Source organism: Anomalospiza imberbis, chromosome Z, assembly GCF_031753505.1.
Source record: "Anomalospiza imberbis isolate Cuckoo-Finch-1a 21T00152 chromosome Z, ASM3175350v1, whole genome shotgun sequence".
NCBI lineage: Eukaryota > Metazoa > Chordata > Aves > Passeriformes > Viduidae > Anomalospiza > Anomalospiza imberbis.
Genome location: NC_089721.1, coordinates 54,536,389 through 54,560,166, shown reverse-complemented (window position 1 = coordinate 54,560,166; position 23,778 = coordinate 54,536,389). Strand labels below are relative to the sequence as shown.

Sequence of the window (23,778 nt, the reverse complement as noted above, 5' to 3'; positions counted from 1 at the left end):
TGACAAGAACTTCATCTGAATTTTCATCTAAAGCCTATTGCTCAAATTATTTCAACTTTGCTTTAAAAATAATAAAATCTTTAAAATACTAAGGCTATGCTTTAAAAGGAATAAATAGAGGCAATATTATGAATGTTGAGGAAAGCTGACAAGGAATAGAGGGAAATATATTTGGAAAATCAAAATAACAGTATTTTTCAAACAATTTTACCTTGGACCACTGAAACCAGACAAGTAGTACTGTAAAGTACCTCAGTAGTGTAAACACTTGGGACAAGTCTGTTGTCAGTTTGAACAAATGGATCCTGCACGGTTCACTCTATGTACTTGTGACTTGCTGCAATTTCTGGGCCAACCTGAGCAAATCATTTAAGCATGCACCTGACCGAAAGCATATTTAGGAGCCTGACTGCCTGCAGAGGCAGAGAGTCAGTCTTTCAAGAGCACCTCTGAGCTTTCAACAATGCCTTAAGCTAATTGCAAGATGTGGAAGCCTAGAAGACAAGGGGCTAATGTGTATGTCCCAAACACTGATAGCTACATCGCTGTGGAGCCAACCAAGCATTGTTGGTAGCAACAGCCAATTACCAACCATGACTGGAGAAAGGGACCCTTTGGAAGTCGGGCAGTGCTTTTCTGGCACAAGCGTCCTTGTTCTGGCTCCCAGAGCTAAGCACAACAGAGTACAGCTGAGGCACAGGAATGAGGCTGATGAGCAGGTGTGGAATGTAAGGGGGGGATCAACGGCACCCAAGATCCCTGAAGCCCCCCAACCCATTTCCACAAAGGTCTACAAGAATGGGCTGCACATGATAACTCATTTGCATAGCGAGTGAGAAATTTTGCTCCAGTGCATGGAAACTTCACTATAAAAAGTACTACAAAGCCTGGACACACAAGTGTTCCAGGGACCTGCATACTCCATCAGCTGGATTGATCCTGGAACCAGGACTGGTAATAGCTCACTCTTCCTTTCTTATTTTCATTCTCTCTTCTCCTCTTCAATCCATATCTCTCTCTCTCAGTCCCTCTTCTTTCATCCTAGCCCTTTATGCAAAACCCACTGCCCCATGCTTATATAGGAGGTCAGGGATTACCAGACACATTTCCATGCCAAATGTGTAATTTATTAATAAAACTTTGTAAGATTTTGCAGGCACTCTTACTTTTGTCATTCCTTTCAAACACAAGGACATACGATCCTTGGGCGCTCCCTTCCATATAAGGGTGGAGTGCCACACAGGACTAATGCTGGACTCATTAAAATGGAAGCACAAAATAAATCAGGATCCATGTGATCTAGCTTTAGCTAGGCATAAATATTTACACTTTTCCTTGAATGGACACTTGCTTTGAATTAAATATTCCTAGTTAACCAGCCATGCTTATTAATTTTATTTTAATATTAAACCACACTATGCAGGCTGGGGACTCCAGTAAATACTAGGACCAAGATTTAAAAAAATCATAATGTTATTACAGGGAAGCAAAAAACAACAATTTTCATAAATTTTATAAACACTATGAATACTTAAAGAATGTTGGAGTGTGATTTTCCTGCTTTGAATAATTTTAATTTAATATTTACTTGGAGTTATTTTAAAGTGCTGATATTAATGGGGTAGGAGAGGCAGGATTGGAAGGATACTAAAGATGATGAAAGAGGTGTATGAGGGTGATGTGTGCACGTACTAACTTGCAGGCAAGTGCGCAGGTATGTGCACATTTAGTTATGCTAAATATCCATGAAAATTGATCTAAAATACTATGAGGGAAAGGGATTTGTATGCACAGCAAGATGCTGTGTCAGGATTACGAATGTTGTTGTCAGTTTGAACAAATGGATCCTGCGCAGTTCACTCTATGTACTAAGTCAGGATTAATACCTCTGGATTTTGGAAGCCAAAAATATAACCCAAACATGTGTCTGTCTAGTCTGGGTGACCACCTGAAATTAGGTATATTATACATGCGTCCTACCAGAGAAACCAAGGTGAGCCTGGAGGACAGCATTTATTTGTTCACCCAACACATGAATGGAACATGAGGGGACAATTTGTGTGGGAGCATTGACCTGCCACTGATCAATTAGGAACTAATCTTCTTCCTTTTAAAAAGAGCACACATACACACACCAAGTAGGGTATTTGTGATTTATTTTGCCACTCCTTGAATTAACAGGCCACTGCATAATTCTGGAGATGGAGGAAAACCAAGCCATCAACCTTAGCAGCCTGGATTTTTGGTGCAATTACAGCTTGTTTTTAGATTTCCTAACTTGCTTTGGCAGATCTGGAGCAAAGAATTGCAGTGACAGAGGCCCTTCAGCGTTTGTGTTCATGGCACCAAGTATCTGCCATTCAAAGTTGAACTCTTGACAAGCCTTTGCCCATTGTCTCAATTATATGGGCCAAACCCAGGACTCAGGCTGTTCACATCAAGATCCAACTGTTTTCAGTTTGCTTCATCACTTTTAGCCAGGGAGAAGTACAACTCTGAATCTAGGTTAAGGATAGCTGCCTTCCTGTTTTAAAGCAATTTAAGGAATTTCTAGTATAAACAGTCTGTATGAATAAATGCTAAAAAGGGACAAAAAAACCCTGAAAAATTCATGCACTTTTTAGGAAAACAGCAGACCTACAGTAATGTGTAGTTGGATCTAATATATCTGATACTGCTCCCAGCAGGAAGTCTATGTTCCTCTTAGAAACGGAATTGCACACTAACTTCTGATAGCTCCAGGCCAAATGTAACTCGCAATAGTATTTTGAAGCTTACTAAGCAAATAAAGACCCTTTTCTACTTTCTGCATTGCAGTCATCCTGAATCAGAAATAAAAATTTGTTCATCTACTAAATCAGTCTTTCTCCCACTCTCTCCACAAGCCCTTGCCCAAACCAAATTCTTGTATAGGATTCAGGAAGATAGAATGCCTTGTTGCCAACATTTGGTACCCCTGTCTACCGTTGACAGCACTTTGAAATTGGTGGTGGTTCACACCACAAAGCAAATACCTTCTGTACTAAGAATTGGACACAGAGTACATAAGGACCAGAAACTGAAAAATCAATCTGGTGTTCATTTAGTGGGCAGAAAATGTTCAAGTCCACAAAGGTAAAAGTTCTTTTCTCCTTCTCCTTCTCCTTCTCCTTCTCCTTCTCCTTCTCCTTCTCCTTCTCCTTCTCCTTCTCCTTCTCCTTCTCCCTTTCCTTTTTTTATCACCCTCTAGGGTGGTTTTGACAATATCAGGTTAATTCAAGTTAGCTGGGTATGCACGAGGGGCTGGCACATGGAGCTTGAGACTGGTTCAAAAAGTCACTCACCTTCCACTACCACAGTTGCAGGTTTTGAATAGGCTGTGCCCAAACTGTTCTTGGCTACACAACGATACTGTCCTGCATCTTCTCTCTGAACATTGTGTATCCTTAAATTCCCAGAATCGAGGACGGCAATGCGAGCAGTCTCCTGCCAGAGGAAGGAGCCATTGAGATGAGGACTCTACGTGCAGGCTGCACACAAACAGCATCAAAAATCTCTTTACAAAGTTTGGGCTTACATGCATGAACACTATACATGTCCTACAACTCAAGGATTTGCGGCCAGCTCATCCTGCTCAGCATTGTCATGACACATTCACTCATTGCTATTTTTGCAGATCAGTGAATTATAGCTTCAAAAGAGCTCTTATTTAAGAGAACACTCACAAGTGCTTTCCTCAGTATTTGGCCATACGTAGTAACAAGAATATATCACATAAAATATAGATACACAGAGAACATTTGGTTCGTATGTAGAATTATTGCAAATGAAGATATTTATGAGATGAGCCCTGGATTTTCCAAATGCTTCCTTTCTAGCTACTAGAATTTACAAATACTATAACTAATGCTAATATTTAACACAGTATCTTTAGCAAATAATCAGCATTACTGAAAACCATTCTCTACTCACCTTTACAACTGTTTCTCCCTTGACCCATGAAACAGAAGGTTTTGGATTCCCCATTGTAGTGCATGGAAGAACAGCCTTTAATCCTTCTATTATTTCCACATTTACAGGTGGACGGGTTATTTTGGGTCCTAAAATTTTAAAAGCCAAAAATTAAAGTTGAAATGAAGCTACAAGATAATAGAATGAGGCAAATTCAGAAATGACATAAAAAAAATTATGGCTTTTTCCATGTATTGCTAAAAGATAAAGCAGTCTTTCTTGGTTTTGAAGCTATTTGGTAAGAAAGAACTTTCTTCAGCACAGCATTCAGTTTAAAAAGCAGCAAAAGCAGCTAACTTGCATGGGTTATTTGTTTTCCTGAGTGGAGTTTGACAGTCATTTGAATTAGGGCCTGGGCTTAAATCCAAATTCAGATAAGAGTATTTCCAGTATTGAAGAATGTTAGGATTCCAGGTTCTGACATTTTTCACTGCGTAAACACTGTCTTGTCTCAGAGCTCAGATCTGGATTGAATTGATTTTGAAAGAGTTTTAACCCAGGTTTGCCTCTAGCTCAACAAGAAGGGCATGTAAACGCAATTAATATCCTTAACTGAAGGATTTATAATTATGCTGAAAGTGAAAAGGACAATCAAGCCTTAAAGAAAAGCCATCAAACTCCCTTAAAGTTAATGAGGGATAAATTTAAATTCATTTTACTGAAAGAACATGGCCTGCCTTAGTCTGAGCTGAGAGTATAAAATATTATTATCTCAGTATTTTGGGATATGTTGACATTTTGAGGCCCTTGCATGATAATCAACTAGCAGAAAAACAAGTTTCAGAGAGCATCATCCCCTGACCACCACCTGCATGTGAATAGGACGATGCAGAGTACCAGTATTACCAGACCTTGAGGGTCATCCCATTGGCACTGACAAATCCTTTCCTACAAACAGATGCTTTAGCCAGAATATACCTATGCTGCCTTTTAAAGCGTTTGTGTAAATAACTCTGGGCATGTGAGTTCAGGTTTACTGAGTTTGGCACATATGGATCTCTCTGCAAGAGCAAGTCTTTTCCCTTCCATGTGGGATGGAGAGATTTACAACATAGTGCTCCAGATCATTCAACACTGCTATTGGGAGCATCTGAAATTAATTTAGTTGATTTTGCCATCCTCAGGAAGAAATCTGATTTGTGAAATGTTACAATTAAACTTCACCAGGGACCTATGCAGTACTGCTGTAGAGGTCTAATCTATCAAATTGTGCCTCTTTTACAGAGTTTTGCACAAAGGGCATTCTTCAAAGCATAAGTTTTTGTCTTCTGATCTTAGAACAAGTGTGTGTTATTCAAAGCAAATAATCACAACGGCATTAAGTTGTGATAGTAAGTTCCCATATGGCATGTCTCTGACTAAAAGAATTGAACCCAGCTTCCCAGGAACATGGGTCTCTGCCCTGAACTTGGATCCCCAGTCACCATAGATGGGAGTCTGCTCAGGCTTTCAATTAAACACTCACATGGTGTCAGGAAGAAATTGCATTCCCACTTACGCATTTTCACCTGGAGAGCCCCACAGCTCTGCGCAGCTGCTCCAACTCCGTTATCTGCTGTGCAGCAGTACACCCCATCATCACTGTCCTCCACGCTCAGGATGGTCAGAAGCTGCCCGTTCCTCTGAATGCTGTACCGTGTGTCGAACAGCCTGCAGGGCACAGCACGGATTGTCAGGAACAACCAGGGACAGAGAAAGGGAATTGCATTCAAATATGAAGACTTCTGATGTCACTACAAATGGCAATAAGCTCTACCTTTGATTTTCAACCCACAAGATGAGAAGGTGCTGAAAGTGCTGAGTTCAGACTCAAGATTCAGTTTCTCACTAGATCATGCAGTTCCTGACTGTCACTAGTGCAGTGGCAATTCTTCCTCCACCCAGACATTGGTAAAATTTGCAGGCATCATGTTTGGGGTTTTGACTGGCCAAGGACAGGCATGAGCACAAATAATCTGTTCCAGCTGGGTCCTGTTTTAGGTATCATTGTTCAGTGTAAGAGAAAGATGCTTACATAGGAACTAGAGCTGAAATTGTTTAAAATTGTTTTTTGTTCTTCAGGAAAAACAAAACAAAAAAAAAAAAAAGAAAAAAAGTTGGGTGTTTTTGGGTGTTGGAAATATTTTTTAAGTTGTGGAAAAAAACACAAACCAAAAACCATGAACTTTTGTGTCTACCTCCTGGAGTAGTTTTGTCTATTTGTTTTCAAAAAGAAAACACTAAACCAACAAACAAGCAAAGATATGTGCTGAAGCCATCTGAAAGTTAGAGGATTCAAAGATAGCTATAGTTTCATGACAGCACGCTTTAACCTGGATATTTAAAAAACTGAAGGAAGCCCTGAAACTGGAGCAACAAAAATACAAGATATTGTAATGAAGTCTGTGGAGCAAAGACCAATTTCATATATGAGCATGACAAAAGAAGTGTTGTATGTGAGTAGGGGGGGATGTGCATATTCAAGTGTGAGAGCTAGGGAAATCAGAAAGAAAGATGAGAAATCAGAAAGCTGAGGCATTGATTTTCATTGCAAAGCTATGATAAATATAAAGAAATAGTATAAATAGACACTACTAATAGTAAATTTTTTTGTGTTTTTTTTCACAACTTTATTGATGCTTTTGGAAGCACCTTCATTTGATTCTAATGAACCGTGGAAAAAGGGTTCTGACCTGGGGATTTTGTCTCAAGCAATCACAAATATCTGACCACTACATATGTCAGGTTTTGACTTTTACTGTTAAAAATTGTACAGTAGTCATTGACTAATCGAAATGTACCATTATGATGTTTTAGGCATGTATTTCCTTTCAACAGCACTGCACCTCTCAGTATTACATCTCCCTCCTCTTTTCCAAAGTGGGAAGAAGGAGTGCCATGGAGTCATCCACAGTGTAAAAGACATGCCGACTCTGTCTCCTTCTTGTCCTAAGGAAGGCTCATTGTGGGCAGCCCTTTTCTGGAAGATGGGACAGATAACCATTTCACTCAGCACAGGGCACCTGCTGATTTACTTGCACAAGTTTTGATGTCAAAAGGAAAGGCTTATCAAGAAGACTAGTGATGACTGTATTCTGTGCCCTGGCTCAGTTCCCATCAAAGCTGAAATTTTATATATTGTTTTGTTTTGAAGGTTAATCTTGCTGTCTGTCCAGGATGCTGGGACCTTGGCAAGAGAAGAAAATTTTGGAAATTAAATAACTGATATTAATTGCTTTCAATATATAGGCCCTTTGAAGTTTGGTACACACACACACACACACAGAGGCACAGAAATACATTTATATGGGTTTTTTTTCAGAAAAAAATCATCTTCTGATCTGATGCTTTTCCACTGAGCAAACTTTCATCTGAGTTTTTAGAAAGTAACAAATATATTCAGCTTATTTTTTCCTGGGTCTTTGGTCTGAGCGTTTGTATCCAGCAGTACTGAATGTTAATACCTTGTGAAATGAAATGTTTGCTGTTCTTAATGCTGCTTCAGAAGTCCCAGTAAAGGGATGAAGCACCTGAGCTCTATAGTCTTACCAGAAGAGGTGTTTCTATCTCTATTTTCCATTTTGTTAAAAGCACTGTGTCTCAGAGAGGAAGTGGAATGGCTTTAAGAATGATGTGCTGGGCTTCTGGAAGAGAGGATTGAGATGATAAATGATCTGGATTTCAAATTATCTTAGAACGTATGGAGATTGATCATTTTAAAGACATGAGGAGAGAAAGATACAGTCCTTTATGGATGGTTTTCTCTCCCTGCTTTGATTTTCAGTCATGATGTCACCAATGGGGAAGGAATTAGGAGAAAGGTGACCTGATTTGGAAATAACATCTATAGACCTCCATGCTGGAACAAAGCCAGGGTCAGAAGATTAGGGTCAAATTTTGCTGAGATTGAAGACAATGAAAAAAATATTTCTGAAGGCCTATATTCATATTTGTAAATTTCTGCTTTGCCCTACTCAAAAGCAGTTTTCCAAGCAGTGAGATCTCCTTCTGCTGCTGACTTATTCGGAGCCTTCTATGCCAGTGGTTCAAAAGCTTTTTGGATGTTTCACCACAATAGTGAGAACCATGCTCCAGGTGACCATCTGCCTAACATACACATCTCCTGTGGAGGCCATGTATTGACTATATAACACAAAGTTGTGTTGTGCTGCATTTTCCCCTCACAGAGGAAGTCACTTAGAGCCATTTAGAATGAGAAACTGATGCAAAGCCGTGTGGCAGATGTAATGTGATTTCAGAGCTAGAAGATCAAGTACAGTTTATTTTGTAGAAACCTGTCTACAGTAAAAGAGTAAAAACAATGGTAGCAACTTCCATAATATATTTCCACACTTCCAGAAGGCTGTTTTCTTTGTTGACATCTTGATGCCTGGTGGTTGATGTCTGACAGTGCATAACAATGAGAAGACAATTTCCAGATCCAGAGCTAGAAACAAACAAGAATGGCACAGCACAGCCCCTTTCATGCAAAGTTTCCAAGAACATTGAGACAGACAACAAGTCCTGCTAAGCTCCTTTTAAATATTATACAGCATCCTCCTCCTTTATAAATGCATAAAATAAGGAAGAGAGCAGATTGAATTGTCTGAAGCTGGAGAGAAAACTCCTTGCAGCAGAAACCAACTCTCTGCAAGCTCAAGTGTGTAAAGGTGTAAGAGCAACTCCCAAGTGCTCTTACCACTCCCTTGGAAATAGAGAATCCTAAATAATTACAGCCACTCATTCTCTCTCCTGCCACAGACCCATTTTTATATTTCCAGATATCTCCTGTATCATGAAAGGAAGCACTGCCAATTTTGGCAGAAGGTGCTGGTGAGGGCTGGTGCTGCTCCCTACCTGATGGGAATGCTGTTGCGTGTCCATGTAATCTCCGGCTCAGGATATGACTCCACTACGCAGACAAATTTGGCAACATCTTCCACCAGGGCATCCACTGTTTCCAGAGGAGTGCTGATCAAGGGAGCTGTGTGAAGAAGGGAAAATGAGAACGCCTTCTGGTGCCTACTGGAGAGAGTTACACAGCCTGCCAAACACCTTTGGTGGAGGGAGCCATGTCCCTGCAGGGTCACTCAATGGCATTTTCCTTTGAGGTCTCTCCATAAGATGCAAAACAGAGCAAACCAAGCTCCAACAAGCTCAGTGCATCCTGTGTTTCTGACCCACCTCTTCCTCAAGACTCACAGCAATAGGTGAGCAAACTTCAAGGACACAGGTGAGGCTGTCCCACTGCTACAAGGGTGGCATTGCACAGGCTGGAAGTGCAAGGGGCAGCACACAAATTGAAGGCAAGCTGACCTCCCCCTGGAGTGGGAAGAGTGCCTCCTTATTAGTGCATGAGGTGTGGGCTTTTTTGTCATTATTACAGGATTTATTCACTCAACTATTAATCTTAAAAAAAAAAAAAAAAACAAAAAAAACCCTGTTATATACAAACACCAAACCCATTGTATAGCAAGGTATTTTTCTAAGCCAGGCTTACAAAGACCATTCAGATCATTCAGATTTGTGTCATGTCTAGGACACATTCTTGTTTTCTCACATTTTCTAACCAAGAAGTGTGAGAGTTAGAAGTTTAATAGCTATGTCTAATGCTTATTATCATAGACCTGTAGTCATACATTACTTTAATGTATCTTTAGAAACATTTGCCATTGCTCTGGTGAAAGACTTGAAGCACAGCTGGAAGGGATCAAAGCATAAGCCTAGCCACTCGCTTTCCCTGCTCATGTTATTAATTGCAGCCACTGCCTCCAAAAACACTTGAATGTCTTGATCAATGGTTGCAAGAGACACACATCCATATTGGTTGGAGTGGATTTCACTAACAACTGTGCTGAGATAAACTAGTTTTTACTACATTCCTGAAACACAACCTTGAAAATATATCATGGATTCAGAAGTCTTCCCGTTCCTCTCTAAGCATAGCAGTTACTGGCCCATTATTTTTTCACAGAGAATTCCAACTGCTGTGTATCTACTGGCCCTCCATAGTACAATGAGATTCAAATTCAGGCAAAAAATAAACTATATCCATTTTACCCTTCCCTCCCTAAGGAATGGGCAAAAGATAAGACATTCAGATTTAAGTGACTGAGAATAATAGAAAGTCAATACCTTAATCCTTTTTCAATTTACATGGAAGTCAAAATTAGAATGTCTTTGGAGTTCTGCAGGAATGAAGCTAGAGGAAGAAAGGACCAGCTTCCACTCTCAGGTTTATGTAAAACTCTAAACGCTTTTGATGTTTCATTAGAATGAATTTGCCTCAATAATATTTTTAGATTGTATGACTTTCAATCATATAATTGATTAATAATCATGACTATACTTACGTAAATCTCAAAACTACATCTAAGATAGCTCTAAAGGTTATATGGATGAAACTTCATTTAGAACAAGTCTGTGACAAGTTTATTGTTTAAGATCACTGCTTCAAATTGTATCATACATCACTTTATTAGGTCATTTTGGGTCACATTAAAGAGAAATATTCATCTGTATTGCTCCCCAGATGAATCCTATGCCAGTGAAACCAAATGGAAAACTTCTATAAAGTCTTCATTTTGATACTACTGAAGGTTGCCTTAGGAGAATAACCCCTACCAATGGTTATCCTGTCTACTTTAAATGAGACGTTGCTATTTCATGACAAAATTTATTGGGGTTTAATGGCATTAACCCCAGAGTTTTGCAATATAATTTTATATAGTATGGTTTTGTTGCTGTTGTCCACATTCCTCAATCTCTGGAAGGATGCTTTTCTAACCCTGAGAAATGCAAAATTTTACAGTAATAATAATTCAAAACAACCAGTTTTATAACTGTTGTAATGATAAGCACAGCCACTCCCACAAGTAATAAAACTACATTTGTACTGAGAGCTGGTATGCATACTGACAGTATTTTGTTCTTTGGGCAAACAAGACCTGTCAAGTTTCTATATTAAATAAATTCTCTAGAAACAGTTACATACTTTTAAGTGTGTCTTTTATTCAATAGATGACAGAATATTGCATAGACACAGTTTGACCTGGTACCTTTTGAAAGCCAGCACACAGCTTTTTGGGCAGAATCAAGCCGCATGCTTGCAAGAAAATAGTGTCCAAACTGGCAGCACTACCGTAAAAGGAAAACAAATAACTTTAAAGTTACCTTCTCAAATTCTACATCCTCAGAGAGAAACAATGACAACAATAGGGATGTATAATTTTCTCTTATGGTCTTTTCACCTTTGTGATATTTAACCCAAGTAAGGACAGTGAGCAGTGGGACTTGCCGTCATTTTGTGAGGCAGCAACGGAGTTCCAAAATGGCTGACATGGTACTTACATCTAAAAGCCATTCAAATGGTTTGGGTGCTGGTGTCAGTCCATGTTTTCACCAGAAGGCACTCTAAATTCATGATGTGTGCATTACCATATTTTAACATAGGAAAATAAAATCTGAACAATGTACAGACATATCTATCATCACACAGAAATGGAGCCAGGCCTTTCCATGTGCGTATACTGGGGCTTTTTGATATTTTTAAGGTATCCTTGTGGCTGTAAATAAATTGAAAATAAATTAATCTATATATGTGTAAAGCCACACAGGTGCCAATTTTTTGGATGTCAGCTGCAGTTTCCCGAGATAGAAAAATGACCCAAGGCTGGTCACGGGACCATAAGAAAGCCAAATCCCCTTCTGTCCCCAGCCCACCAGAAGCTTCCAAATGTTGGCTTTGGATTTGGATTCACACTTTTGAAACCAGACCAGCCAGGTAAACAAAACAATACAGAAAACAGAACCAGTCCCTCTGCAACATTGCAGAGACCTGGAGAAACTGCAGTTCGTATCGTAAAAAAAAAGCTCAGCTGTGATGTCCTAGAAAAGGAAATGTATCTATTCATTACACTGTGACACCAGAAAAAAATCTATTCCTATCCTCTTTGGTTTTCTTGTTACTCCAATACCACTTATCTTACCACAATATTTAAAAATGTAAAGTTCACAAACTTACTTCAGTACCTTAGGAATATACTAATATTTTTATTTCAAAATATTTATAAAGAAGATACTTTTTTTTTTCATTTTGGGAATAACCTGACTAACAATTGTAAAAGCATAGCCCTGCAAGACCAGCAAAGTTGGCCTAACATGTGAATATTGGCATTCCCCTTAAGATTTCATTTTGTTTTCCTGAAGCTGCAAAATTTGTAGTAAGCATTGAATTTCAAGAGTGTTGAATTGTAATTCTGAATCATCATTCAGCAAAAATTGTTGTCCTCAGGTTTACCAAATGGTACATCCAGAATGGTACCATGGTTGCATTTTGTACCTCAAAGACTTTTCTAGACAGATTTTTTTACCAATTCTTTTGTTAGCTAAAAGTATGTGAGTATATGCCCACATGCATGTATGCACACAAGAGAGAAAGAAGGTATGATAACTTCGATAACTTCTATGTTATATGCTATAATAAACTGTGCATATTTGTACTTATAATCATATTTTTTGTAAAGACACCATAGATATTTATTTCTTTTGAAGTTTTATATACTTACAAACCTATACAGGTGTGCTGAACACAACAAATCTTGCGCTCTGCAGCAGCTGGTGCTACCAGCCATTAACACTTCTGAGCTTCCTTTCACATGGGAAATTTACATCCCACCCAAGCTGAACTCAAAGGTCTCCCCTGCCTATTACAATGGACTATGTGCTCTTCACAGACAAAGAATTCAATTCCAAACACAAATATGAGAATATTTTCACTGCTACCCTTTTAAGAGTAGCGAAGTGACCATTGAAAGCAGACCATTTTTGTCTTTTTTGAGAATGCTACAGCACCATCCACCCTCCTGATAGCAGAGACACCTTCCCCTTTGCAAAACCTCCATCAGCAAATGGCAGAAGAAGAGCAGGGAAAAAGCAAACCTTTCAGAAGTGTCTCAGCCAAGCTGAGGGCTGCCAGGGTAAGGACGTGCACCAGGAGCACCTTCAGCAGGTCATTCATGTTTGATCCAGAAGGCATCCAGCTCCTTCAGGCAAGGCGTGCAGACTTGCCAGCCTGCTGCATTTCGGAAGCAGTGTGCAAGCAGAGCTTCTCTGCAAGTGACAGAGTGGGGTCTGAGGGATCTAAGTATAATCAGGAATTCTCCCACCCAGTGGTGGTGATGGACGTGGCCAGCTGGTGTGTATCCACTTTGGTCAGTGTGAAAGCGTGGGGCTCATGAAACAAGAGAAAGCAAATCTCTTCTGAATTCCTTCTAAGCAAACAGAGAACAGTACAATGGGAAAATGTATTTCCAGGGCAGTACCCTACCCCAGTGTTGCAAAGTCACCAGAACTTTATTCCAGCACACTGTAAGCACAATAGTAGGAAAAAAATGCTTGCCATTGCCTTTTCCTTCATCTTAGTCCCCCTCTTTTCTAGTTTTTCTCCTCTCACTCACACATACTCCCTCTTATTATAACCTTTGAAGATTGGCTGTAATATGCCACCTGTTGCCCTGCTGATAGTATTTATTTTCTTACCAGATGCATTTGCTGGAGCAGAAGAGGTTGGCATTGATGACTAAAAGTGTTTTTCTGTAGGGAAATATGACAGTGGGGTTTAATCTCCAGAAATATCTTGTTAACCACCAGGTCTCTGCCTAAGATGAAAGACAGACAATCAACACTTATTTTCTAGGAAGACTTAAAGAAACATCAGAATCAAGATCTTCTGACTCACTCTGTCTTGCCCCATCCTACCACAAAAGCCTATGTTACATTTTCCAAAAATGTCAAGTAATTTGTACTGCCTGTTTTTCCAACATAAATATTTATATGAAGAGCAAAGAGGCTTACCACTGTGGAAAGGCTGATGCGGGGGCAATATCTGCATGAGCAGGGAAAAAGATGAATAATCAGTCCAGGAAGAACCTAATTGATGATGATCCTCTTGGAACATGACTCTGCACATTTTTTATCATTTTATCAGATAAGAGGTTTGCACTAAACTACATGGTTTGAGGAAGCAAATGTGCAGTCATAACACATCACAGTAAAAGGTACTTTGAGATCTCTGGAATTTCCTTTATTTGCTGAAACTCTTGACTTAAACCGCTTCTAAACAGTCATTTCTGCAATGAACATATATGGTTCAGCAGTGCTTCTTCTGAGGAGCAAATGGAGTAAAACTGACCAGTGCAGAATGTGTGAATCCCTATGGTTTGGCATGGCTTTACAATAGCAATGTTACTTTAGGGACATGCCATTGTTGATGAAGAACAAGGATCTCTAGACAAGTGTTCCTCTGAAGATGAATAAAGGCAGAAACAGTCACAGAAGATGCTAAAGATATTCCAAAAATTCTGGAGATAGCAATGACAAAAAAGCAAAACAAGAAGATGATGATGAAACAACAATAATCCTACCTGGGAACAGAGAAATACTGATTAATGGCTGAAGTTACGAATATTTCTTTTGTGTAAGTCCAGACATATCCAATTAAAATGCTCCATAGAAATGCATCTTGGATTTTTAGGGTAAAATTCTGTTCATGAAGGAACTTGACCTTTGCATTGCTGGATTCCTGTTTGGAATGTGTTACAAGGGCTTTGAAACTGCACCATCCATATAAGTGCAGAAATTAATATTTCCCTTTTATTTGCCAATTGCAGCATCTAGAAATGTCACTGCCAGAAATGGCTGTTAAATGCTAATAATGCCTTTGCATTTTGGGGATTACCACAGTACTCTTAGTCTCTCATTTCCTCTACTTCATATATTTTAATTAAGGATCACAATGAGCTCCACTATTCTAAACTGAAAGGATGTAAATTTACTCAGTGCATGAGAGTAGAGAGGATACATGGGCAAAGGTACACCATCTACAGCTACACATGCCACACAACTAACATACAATATAGATGGGAAGCTGGTGGTCATCCATGCCTATCATGGAAAGATGTTTCTATGATTTTGCAGTGAAATCAGTGATAATCAAATGTTGGTGACACCAAGCCTTCTTTGATTCCAAGTATTTTCCAAGCTTAACTTACAAAAGTAAAATGCATTTTTAATTTTTACTCATGGGGTTATGAGTTTGTTGCTTATTGGCTGTTATGCTTAGGGTTTTTCCTAACAAAGCTGAGATGCATGCAGTTTACAGATAATTGTATTTACATATGTTGTTTCTTATAGTCATGCCCCAAGGCTTCTGCTGAGATGAGGTCCCAGCAGCCTACACAATAACGAGAAGTCCAGTCCCCAGCTTCCAGATGTTGTGGGAGAAGCTTTGCTCCCATGGATTTCTGCTTACCTCTCTGCACTTCAAACACTCCAAAGAAGTCAGTTCATGAAGTTCAGTACACAAGTTGTGTTCATTCCCTAGCTAGCATTTTTTCTCACTGCAAACTGTTTGTGAAGTGACAAATACAGTATTTTGAAATAAATGCATAAATGTAAAGAAAGTAGTAATTTGTTAGAGCTGGCAGAAGAGATAATTGTCTTGCAGTCAATTGCTTGATATTTCACCACTATGATGAGTGGAAACTGTTTGCAGGACAGAACCATGCTGGACCTTTTTTATGTACACCTCTGTATGCTTCCCTCCTTCTCCCAAGTATTCTGCTGGAGTTTGACAGTTTTGCATGCTAATGTGACATAATTTGACCACTGAATTATTTGAAAACTACCTTTTCTCCCACATCACCCTTTGGGATGTCTTCTCCCCAGGTAGTCCTACATGTTCATCCAAGTAGACAAGCTAGGACAGGTATTTCCAGGAGAATCTCCAGGCAGATAGAGAGACTTAATAAAATTGCTTTGGCAGTAGTCCTAATCACCGAAGCATCTTGTGATTTACACTGAAACAATGCAAGTCAGCACTAACCCAGCCTGAGTAGTGATTGACTTGCCTGACCTCAGATTGAGGTGAGGCTGACTGGCCTGTAGATCCCTGGATCACACGTCTTGCCCTTTAACTGGGTGACATTTGCTTTCTTCCAGCTCTCAGGCACTTCTCCTGGACACAACAACTTTTCAAAGATTCATTGTTGGTAGGAGGTGAAATTCCACACCCTTTGTCATTGGCCTTTCCACCTCTTGTATGAGAAAGTGATAATACTTTCCAAGAACCTCCTGGATTGTTTGTGTATTGCTGAAGGTAAGCCAGAAAATGAGCATGCCCTAACCTGCCAAGATAGCAATGTATACAGACACAGAAGACAAGTGGTTTTCAATTCCCATGCTGCCCTCTTCCAGCCAGCAGAAAGATGAGAAGGATGTACTGTGTGGTCTTCCCTTCAGACGGATTGCATGCACATGTCCCGCATGTACCACCGTGATGCCTGATGCACCCTTGCTGCTTCCTGCCTTAAAGCTGCTGACCTCTCAGATAGCATTTTGACGAAACATTTGACAGTGAAACCCATTTTGGGGCTTTTCTACGCAGAAATGAATCAAGGTCACATTGTCATAGAGTTATGGTCACACCACTCCTCCCACACCACCTTGCCCACTTTGCCAGCAGTACCTACAGGCAGCACAAGCTCCTGGGTGTCTGACATGGAAAAAGCATCTTTGACAATGCATGCCAGCATAAGGGAGGAGATAAACATCCTTTTAATTCTCTTATTGCACAGTGCAAGTTACTTGTTTATAGTGATCCTGAGTTGAAGCAACTCATGTAGCCACCAGCTCCAAGGGATTCAACTCAATCTCCAACACACATGTGGCCAGCAAGGTACTGTTGCTTGTGTCAGAACAGCAAATGCTGTACTCAGTGTAATATGTAAAGGAGTGAGCTGTACTACTGCTGTTCTTTACCCTGCACTTGACGCTTTTTTGTTTAGTGTTTTAACTTTTTAATTGTCAAGGTGAAAGAAAGGCTTTTCTCTAAAGTTATTCAAGAAACACAGACCCTTCCCAAAGGCCCACTTAATGTTTAAATTTGAGGGTTTCAGACACACTTGGCTCGGCCTCTGCCCTCAGCCATCTGGACCAATCTCTGGTCGCCTACTAATATTTCAACACTTACTAAGTTCTGATGTCTCAATCTAAAATAATCCTCTTTTATTCTCTTGAGATTTTGTGGCATTTGGGAAACCTAAAATTTGCATTAATTTCTTGAATCATCTTTCTATAAACTCACCTATAATTTTTCAGCTGACAGTATCTGACAGTACTAAGGACAATCTAAGATGCCATACTATGTTTTGTGGTGGGGCAAAATTATGTAGGGTTATGAGATGTAGTTAGTGTGGTGGAATAATGTAAAGAATGTAAAGAAAGAGAAATAACCCTTGTCATGCACCTAGCTAGCTGTGCACAGCATATATAGCACAGAGGGTGAGCTGAATGCAGTTATTTTGTAATATATAAAACTAATTCCTCTGCTGGGAGATCTGCCTCCTATTTCAGTAGCTGCCAATGTTGTCCAGCCCCACACCTTAACACAGGGAAAGACCCCCCACCCTCGATAACCCTCTCCTCTCAGAGGATAACTCTGTCATGGTGCTGGACAGGAGTGGGACAGAGATGTCCTGCTTCCCCAGAGAGAGTTGCCACAAAAATTTATGACCCTTGCTCCTTAGTTTCTGGTTTCAGTCTGTTATCCTGTGCTTGCTATTGGAAGAGTGCAATCTAGGGACCAGGATGGCTGCTAACACAAAAGACCTGCTCTCCATCACATGGTATCACAGCCCAGCAAGTGAGAAACAAGACCTGCATTTAGATATAGTTATAGCAGAGCTCTTACTAACCCCTGCTCAGGGAACTGGGAAAGGAGGTACCCAGTGTGGATTTCCAGGCCATAGGAGCCACATGAAGGAGAGCATCTACCTATGGGGTCCCTTTTTGCAGAAATAAGGAAGTGTTTCACATCAGGAATACATTAGGGACTTAATATATCCCATTGATTTTGATCCCAGAATACTGCACCTTGTAATATCTCACTCTCACCAAGAAAAAAATAAAACGTTAGCTTGATCTGGCAGTAATATTGGCAGTTACTGCAAAAATATAGTCACTACAAAATAAAATTTATTTCATATCAGAACTCCTGTGAGTATTATTTTAATTATTGTCAACATCTCTTTAAAACAATTTAAGCTAAAACCAAAGAAAAGCATAATGAAATAAACGTATATGATATCTCATGTGTCAGATCAATAAATGTTGAATTTTCAGATTTTGTCTGTCATTATTTGCTCTTCTTGATTGCTGTTTTAGATTCTGGAGGAGCAAAAGGCAAGCAGTGAGAGTTTATAGGCATGTTAAAAGCAAACAACCAGCTTGATTTCAAACATACAGCTTCTAGCACAGCAGGCTTCAAGTGAAAGATTGTGGTCCTGTACACAGTGTAGAAATCAAGTGTCCTGAGTGATCATAGACTCATAGGCCTGTAAATACCTTTTCCTTCCATCACCATGACACCTCTGAAACTCACAACATCTCTCTGCATCCAACTGGGATCCAAGAGGTGTTACAACATAGGGGTGTGATATGAGGAAACACTCAAGTTTCAGAAGTACCTGCACCCATGCAATAGCTTGTCTGCTAATGGAACAGGACACCTGAAATGGAGCTGCTGCATCCTGCCAGCTGATGGCAGGTTGCCATGAGTGGCTGCAAGAGGTGTGCAACACACAGGTCCCAGGGGCATCCTATCCCCTTTCCTTTCACTGAATGTGGGCAGCATGCAAAACATGCAAAACAGCTCCACCGTCTTTTTCCAGACAAGATAGTTCTTTCCTGTTGCTCTGATAGGAAGAAGAACTTTACAGCATAAGTAGCTGAGGAGTTTTGAGACACTGTGCTATATGCTGAAAGTAATTTTTAGGGGCTTTGGCTATACATATTAAAAATGAGAAATTAAATTCTGCTCTGAGCTCACCCCAGGCAACCCCATTGACGTCAATGGAGTGTAACTGAGAGCAGAATGTTGCCTGTGATCTTTTTTACTCAGAGTTCACCTGCTGCTCATTTGAAGCCATAATCCTTGGTGACATCCCAGTCAGAGAGAGGCTTGCACAGAAGAGATCAGGTCCCAGTGTGAACTTCACTCAATGAGGCATTCCTGGCTATGGCATTTTGGATCATCTCAATGTCTACCTGCTACAGAAGTCACATTGGCAGCTATTTAAACATTGCTGTGTATTATCTGGGAGCACAATAACTAGCACAGCAGTATAAGTGAGTATGTCCCCTCAATCAAATGGCAGATCATGGTCCAAAGACACACCCAATACATTCAGCACATTTAAGAGCAAACACTACAAAAGTGATATCCAGATGATGTGAGGGAAGAAATGGGAGGAGAACCAGAAGCCTCAAGGAAACATCCTTAGCAACATACAATTGCCCAAGGACAATAGGCTCCTGCAGGGGGACTGCAGCCAGAACAGTGCTTTCTGCAGGTACCACAGTGGCGTTCTGTGCCCTTATGCAGATTTAACAGCCCAGCAGAAAAAGCATTTGAGGCACAAAGGGTGAGAGGAGGGTGTTCAGGAGCCCATAAGATGCTACAAAAGAGGGATAGGTATGGGAGTTTGCACATGCTGTATAAGCCTAGGGAAGAAAGCTCGACAGCAAGAAGAACCTTCAGCAGGTTCTGCAGAGCATGTGGCATTTATGACAATGAATGAGACATTATGCTTTTCTGTCCCATATTTATTAGCACAGTCTGATAGTCCTCCTTAGGTTTGTTTAATCTTGAGAAAGAACAAGGAAGTAGAAAACCTGATCCAAAATATTGGCATATCCACAACATTAGTTCTTTAACTTCATTGGACTTGACCTGAGTGTCCTGTCCCTGCATGTTGTCAATATAACATCATTATCTTTTAATATGTTTGAAGTGAGGGCAATGTTCACAGTTTGTGGGCCTACCCCTACAGCCCAGCTGTGTAGGATGTGCTTCTGCCATTTACTATATTGTGACTAAATAATGAATTGTGCATCAGCTGTATAGCTGATCAGGAGATAATACAGATGGGGTCGAGGGTTTGCACCTAAACTGAAATTGTGTCGTAGCTAACTAAAGCAAAACACTCACTTGAAAATTGCACAGGGCAGAAGCCATTTTGGGTAACTCTGCAAGAGGCTAAGACTCAGAAGGCAGGTTTAGAGCCCTTTCGAAGGGCCCTAGCTACTGTTGCCGAGTGGCAGTGACTTCTCCTACATACACCTGCCCTGACATTTTATCCCCAGATGGCAGTTAGAGAGGGACATTAGCCTGGGTGAGGGCCTTTTCTTTCCTCCCTCCCTCCCTCCCTCCTTCCTTCCCTCCCTCCCTCTCCCTCTTCTCCATCCCACTCCAGATGGGATGTTCTGGTCACTGCTTCAGCACATGTCCACTTTGGACCTTCTTCCCTCACTAGTGGCAGATTTACTGTGGCCAGAGGGTCACTGGAGAAGAGGTCACATTAGGAAAACCTGCATGGGCTCAGGGATGTAGATGTTCCCCAGGAGTAGTAAGATACCAGAGCATCTTTGCAGCAGTGGCCAAGGTTTCATCCTGTCTTAGAAATAATACTTGGCAAGCAGCACCGGGTTTCAGCCCCTAAAATAGCTTACAACCTCATCAGTCAATTCCTCCAATCAGTGCTTCTGTGGAAAGCCTTTGTCTTGGACATTTTCATAGCATTTGCCTTTTTTCTCTGAATAGAAGTAGCAGCTTTGGAGCATCTGGATGAATAAAAAAATTCTCTGGGCCAAATTCATCTCCTCTGACCATTGGAAGAGCCATGCAGCAAGGTTGGATTTCCCCCTGCCCAACACAATTCAATGCACTGCAGCTGCTGAGCAATGCCTGCCGGCATGCCTGGAACAGGCGGGGTTTTCCCATGGTAAGATCCTTGTGTGGTTGCAGACTAGGCCTGTCAAAATGCAGAGTCATCCATACTGCTCAGTCGGACCACACAGCTCCACAGGATGCAATCGTATGTGTCCTGCAGCCCTCTCTGTCCTACATCAAGGCATAGATAATTTCATCCCACCTTCATTACTCTCCCTCAGCCATCTAGAGACACAGGGAATGTCCATGAGGTATGCACAGAAAGCCACACCTCTCTTAGCAGCAGATGGAAATCCCACTTTCATTGACACCACAGAACAAATTTCTAATGGTGTTGACAAGATAGTTGAAGATGCAAGACAGAAAAAGTAGGATGGACTTGATTTTTTCAGCAAAATTTCTACAAATTTCCAAGTGGTGTAGACTGTTATCATTCCCTTGGCAACAGTGAAACTATGGCAGTTTTCCTTTCTTTGAGAACTTCATATTTGATTGGTATCACTGATAATTCAGCTCTTTGTCTTATCTGCACATCAGAGTTTCCCAGTGCAGCTGCTCTGCTCTGTGAGCTACTCTCTCCCACACCCTACCTTCAGCTGAGAAAGAAGTTGTTTGGCCCATGGACACATTTTAAATCCAGTCTCTGTGAAGACTTGTGACACAGAGACTGTGTGGAATATAAATTAAAACTTCTGTGGATCTATCTTCCTACTTGAAGCCAAATCAGGGCTTTTGCATTTTGAATATGAAGTTTCCGTAAAAAGTCTGAATTACTCACTTGGTTACAACATGGTGCAAATAATGTCACAGTTGTGGTTTTGATCCTCATGCAGGTCATTCACTTAATATTTGGACCTGATGATCCCTGTGGGTCCCTTCCAACACAGGATATTCTATAACTCCTGTAACTTTTTATAATGTATCATGTGTGAGGCAAAATGCAGTTTCTTTTTACCCGGGTTACGATGAAAAGGCTTTATAAGAGCAACCACCACCCACCGGTCTACATCTATGCTGTTGAACCACTTGAGGTGGACAGCCTTCCAATCAGCTTCTGGCAAGGGCCTATTCTAAAATGCAAGCCACTCCAAGAATTGTTTTAACCTAGCCCAAAACTAGGGCTCATGTCAAAGAGCTCATAAGCTACTGAATAGGATGCACCTTGAACTTCTAACACTGGGACCATCTATCACTGCAATCTCCAGGTATATATGGAGCTATGACATCCAACCAAAGTCAGGGACCCACTTTGTAAGAGAGCCTTGAATTTTAGTCTAGACCAAACAAAATATCTTTGGGATATCTGGGTGTTTGGCCCTCCCTCAGCTTGCACAGCCCCAGAGCTGCTGTGCCTATTCCAGCCAGAGTGCTTTTCACACCAACAGGAGTACTCTGGACAGGCCTTTCGCAAACAACCATCACTTTCCTTTCTTCACGCAGCTGAGCTGGGCAGTTATTAGGCAGCTGTCTACAGCTCTCATGTAGAAACCACAGCCCTAGCCCTGGTAGCTGTTGTCACTAATGCCAGCTGTTGATGCTTGTCCCAGCCCGTGTGCTTATCCCAGTAAACTCCCCTAAAACACTGTTGCCTATCCTCTTTCTCCAGAGCTGTAGCACAAAAGTTCAGCTACACTTTAGTCGAGGCATTATCTTCTTCCCTCTCAGCTCTCTCCTTTGCCTCCTGTGAGCAAGGAAAAGCCTTGCACAGTCATGCAAGAGGCAACATCACTCACCGGCATTATCAGGGGTCAGACGACACGAGATGCATTTCTTCCAGGAGTTCCCTCAGGGGGATGACAGCATGTGTCTGGGTAATGCATAACTTTCTCTCGCCAGATACTGGGCCAAGAAAAGCAGGAAACAACTGTACCTGTAAAGTGACAAAAGCATGTGGGACGGCTGCACACAAAGTCATGGTGTGAACACGGGTGCTCTGCAGCAGTTATGTGTCTGCTTTCAGACACTGGAAAAGGAAAAATATCTGCTTTGCTTGATGAAAATTACATCCTGAAGAAAGTGTCATCACAGAAAGATGTCAAAAGAGACATTCCATATCTGAAAATTACTGTTTTGTTGGGTTTTTTGGTTTTTTTTCTTTTTTTTTTTTTTTTTTCCTTTTTGTTTGTTTGTAATTTTTGGTTTGGGGTGGGTTTTTTTGTTTTGTTTTGGTTTTTTTGAGGTTTTTTTTGTGGACAAGCATGATTTTGGATCTATTAATGTGTGGTATCATACTTGTCAAGGCACCTCCAATAACAGATGTATGACAGAGGCTCCTGGGGGCTTGCTTCTGGAATGTCAGAAATGCATTACAGAGCTACAATGTTCAAAACATCCAGAGGAAAAAAATTCCCTGAATTAAGCAATTCTGTCAGGCTGAGAAAATAAGATAAATTGAAAATCTGAATAATACTTGTATTTTTGAAAATACACTAGTGTCCCTCAGGCATTCAGAAATAATGAGTCAGATCTTTAAAAAATCATAGTTGCCTTGAAAATTAGGGCTGTGGGGGCAAGTAACCTTGCATTGTCTGCACTATTAATGGTCGCATTCCTAAATTCTTCTGGAAAAAATGGGAATTGAACTTTATTTTGTAATAAAATCACATATTCTTACATAATTTACCAGCCCCAGGGGCTGATGCATTTATCAGAACATCAAATAATATGATAAAACCCAAACAGTTGACAATGCTGGAGCTAAAATTATTTGTGTAGCCCTGGCAATAGATTTCAGCGTTGGTTCAAGAACCCACATCAACAGGAATGCTGTGCTTTGGTGGAGTCACTCTCAGACATAATTTTTCTAGGATGCAGTTTTTGGATAGTGGCTGTCAGAAATTACATGATATCTCTGTTTCATTCAATGGAAAAAGTCTCTCTGAATAAGAGAAAAGAAAAGCCCCTGAGAGACAGACTTCTGCAGTGACAAATTAACTAGTAGAACAAAGCACAACATTTCAAAGGAGGTTCTGAGGTTTTCAGGGCTTTACTCAAGGCAAATGTCTCCTGTTGTTTTTCAA

The 23,778-nt window shown here is 40.6% G+C and overlaps 2 protein-coding genes across 2 annotated transcripts in view; both read right to left on the bottom strand.

The window, feature by feature from the left end:
• The window catches only part of MUSK (muscle associated receptor tyrosine kinase), a 55,484-nt gene extending 42,407 nt beyond the window's left edge, over positions 1–13,077 (bottom strand). The window contains exons 1-5 of the mRNA XM_068175921.1: positions 12,910–13,077; positions 8,827–8,953; positions 5,489–5,640; positions 3,952–4,079; positions 3,324–3,465 (exon numbers count right to left, since the gene is read on the bottom strand). Coding sequence (XP_068032022.1) covers positions 3,324–3,465; positions 3,952–4,079; positions 5,489–5,640; positions 8,827–8,953; positions 12,910–13,006 — 646 coding nt within the window. The 5' untranslated portion in view covers positions 13,007–13,077. The remainder of the gene's footprint in view (positions 1–3,323; positions 3,466–3,951; positions 4,080–5,488; positions 5,641–8,826; positions 8,954–12,909) is intronic.
• The window catches only part of ECPAS (Ecm29 proteasome adaptor and scaffold), a 424,259-nt gene that overhangs the window by 87,206 nt on the left and 313,275 nt on the right, over positions 1–23,778 (bottom strand). The window lies entirely within an intron of this gene.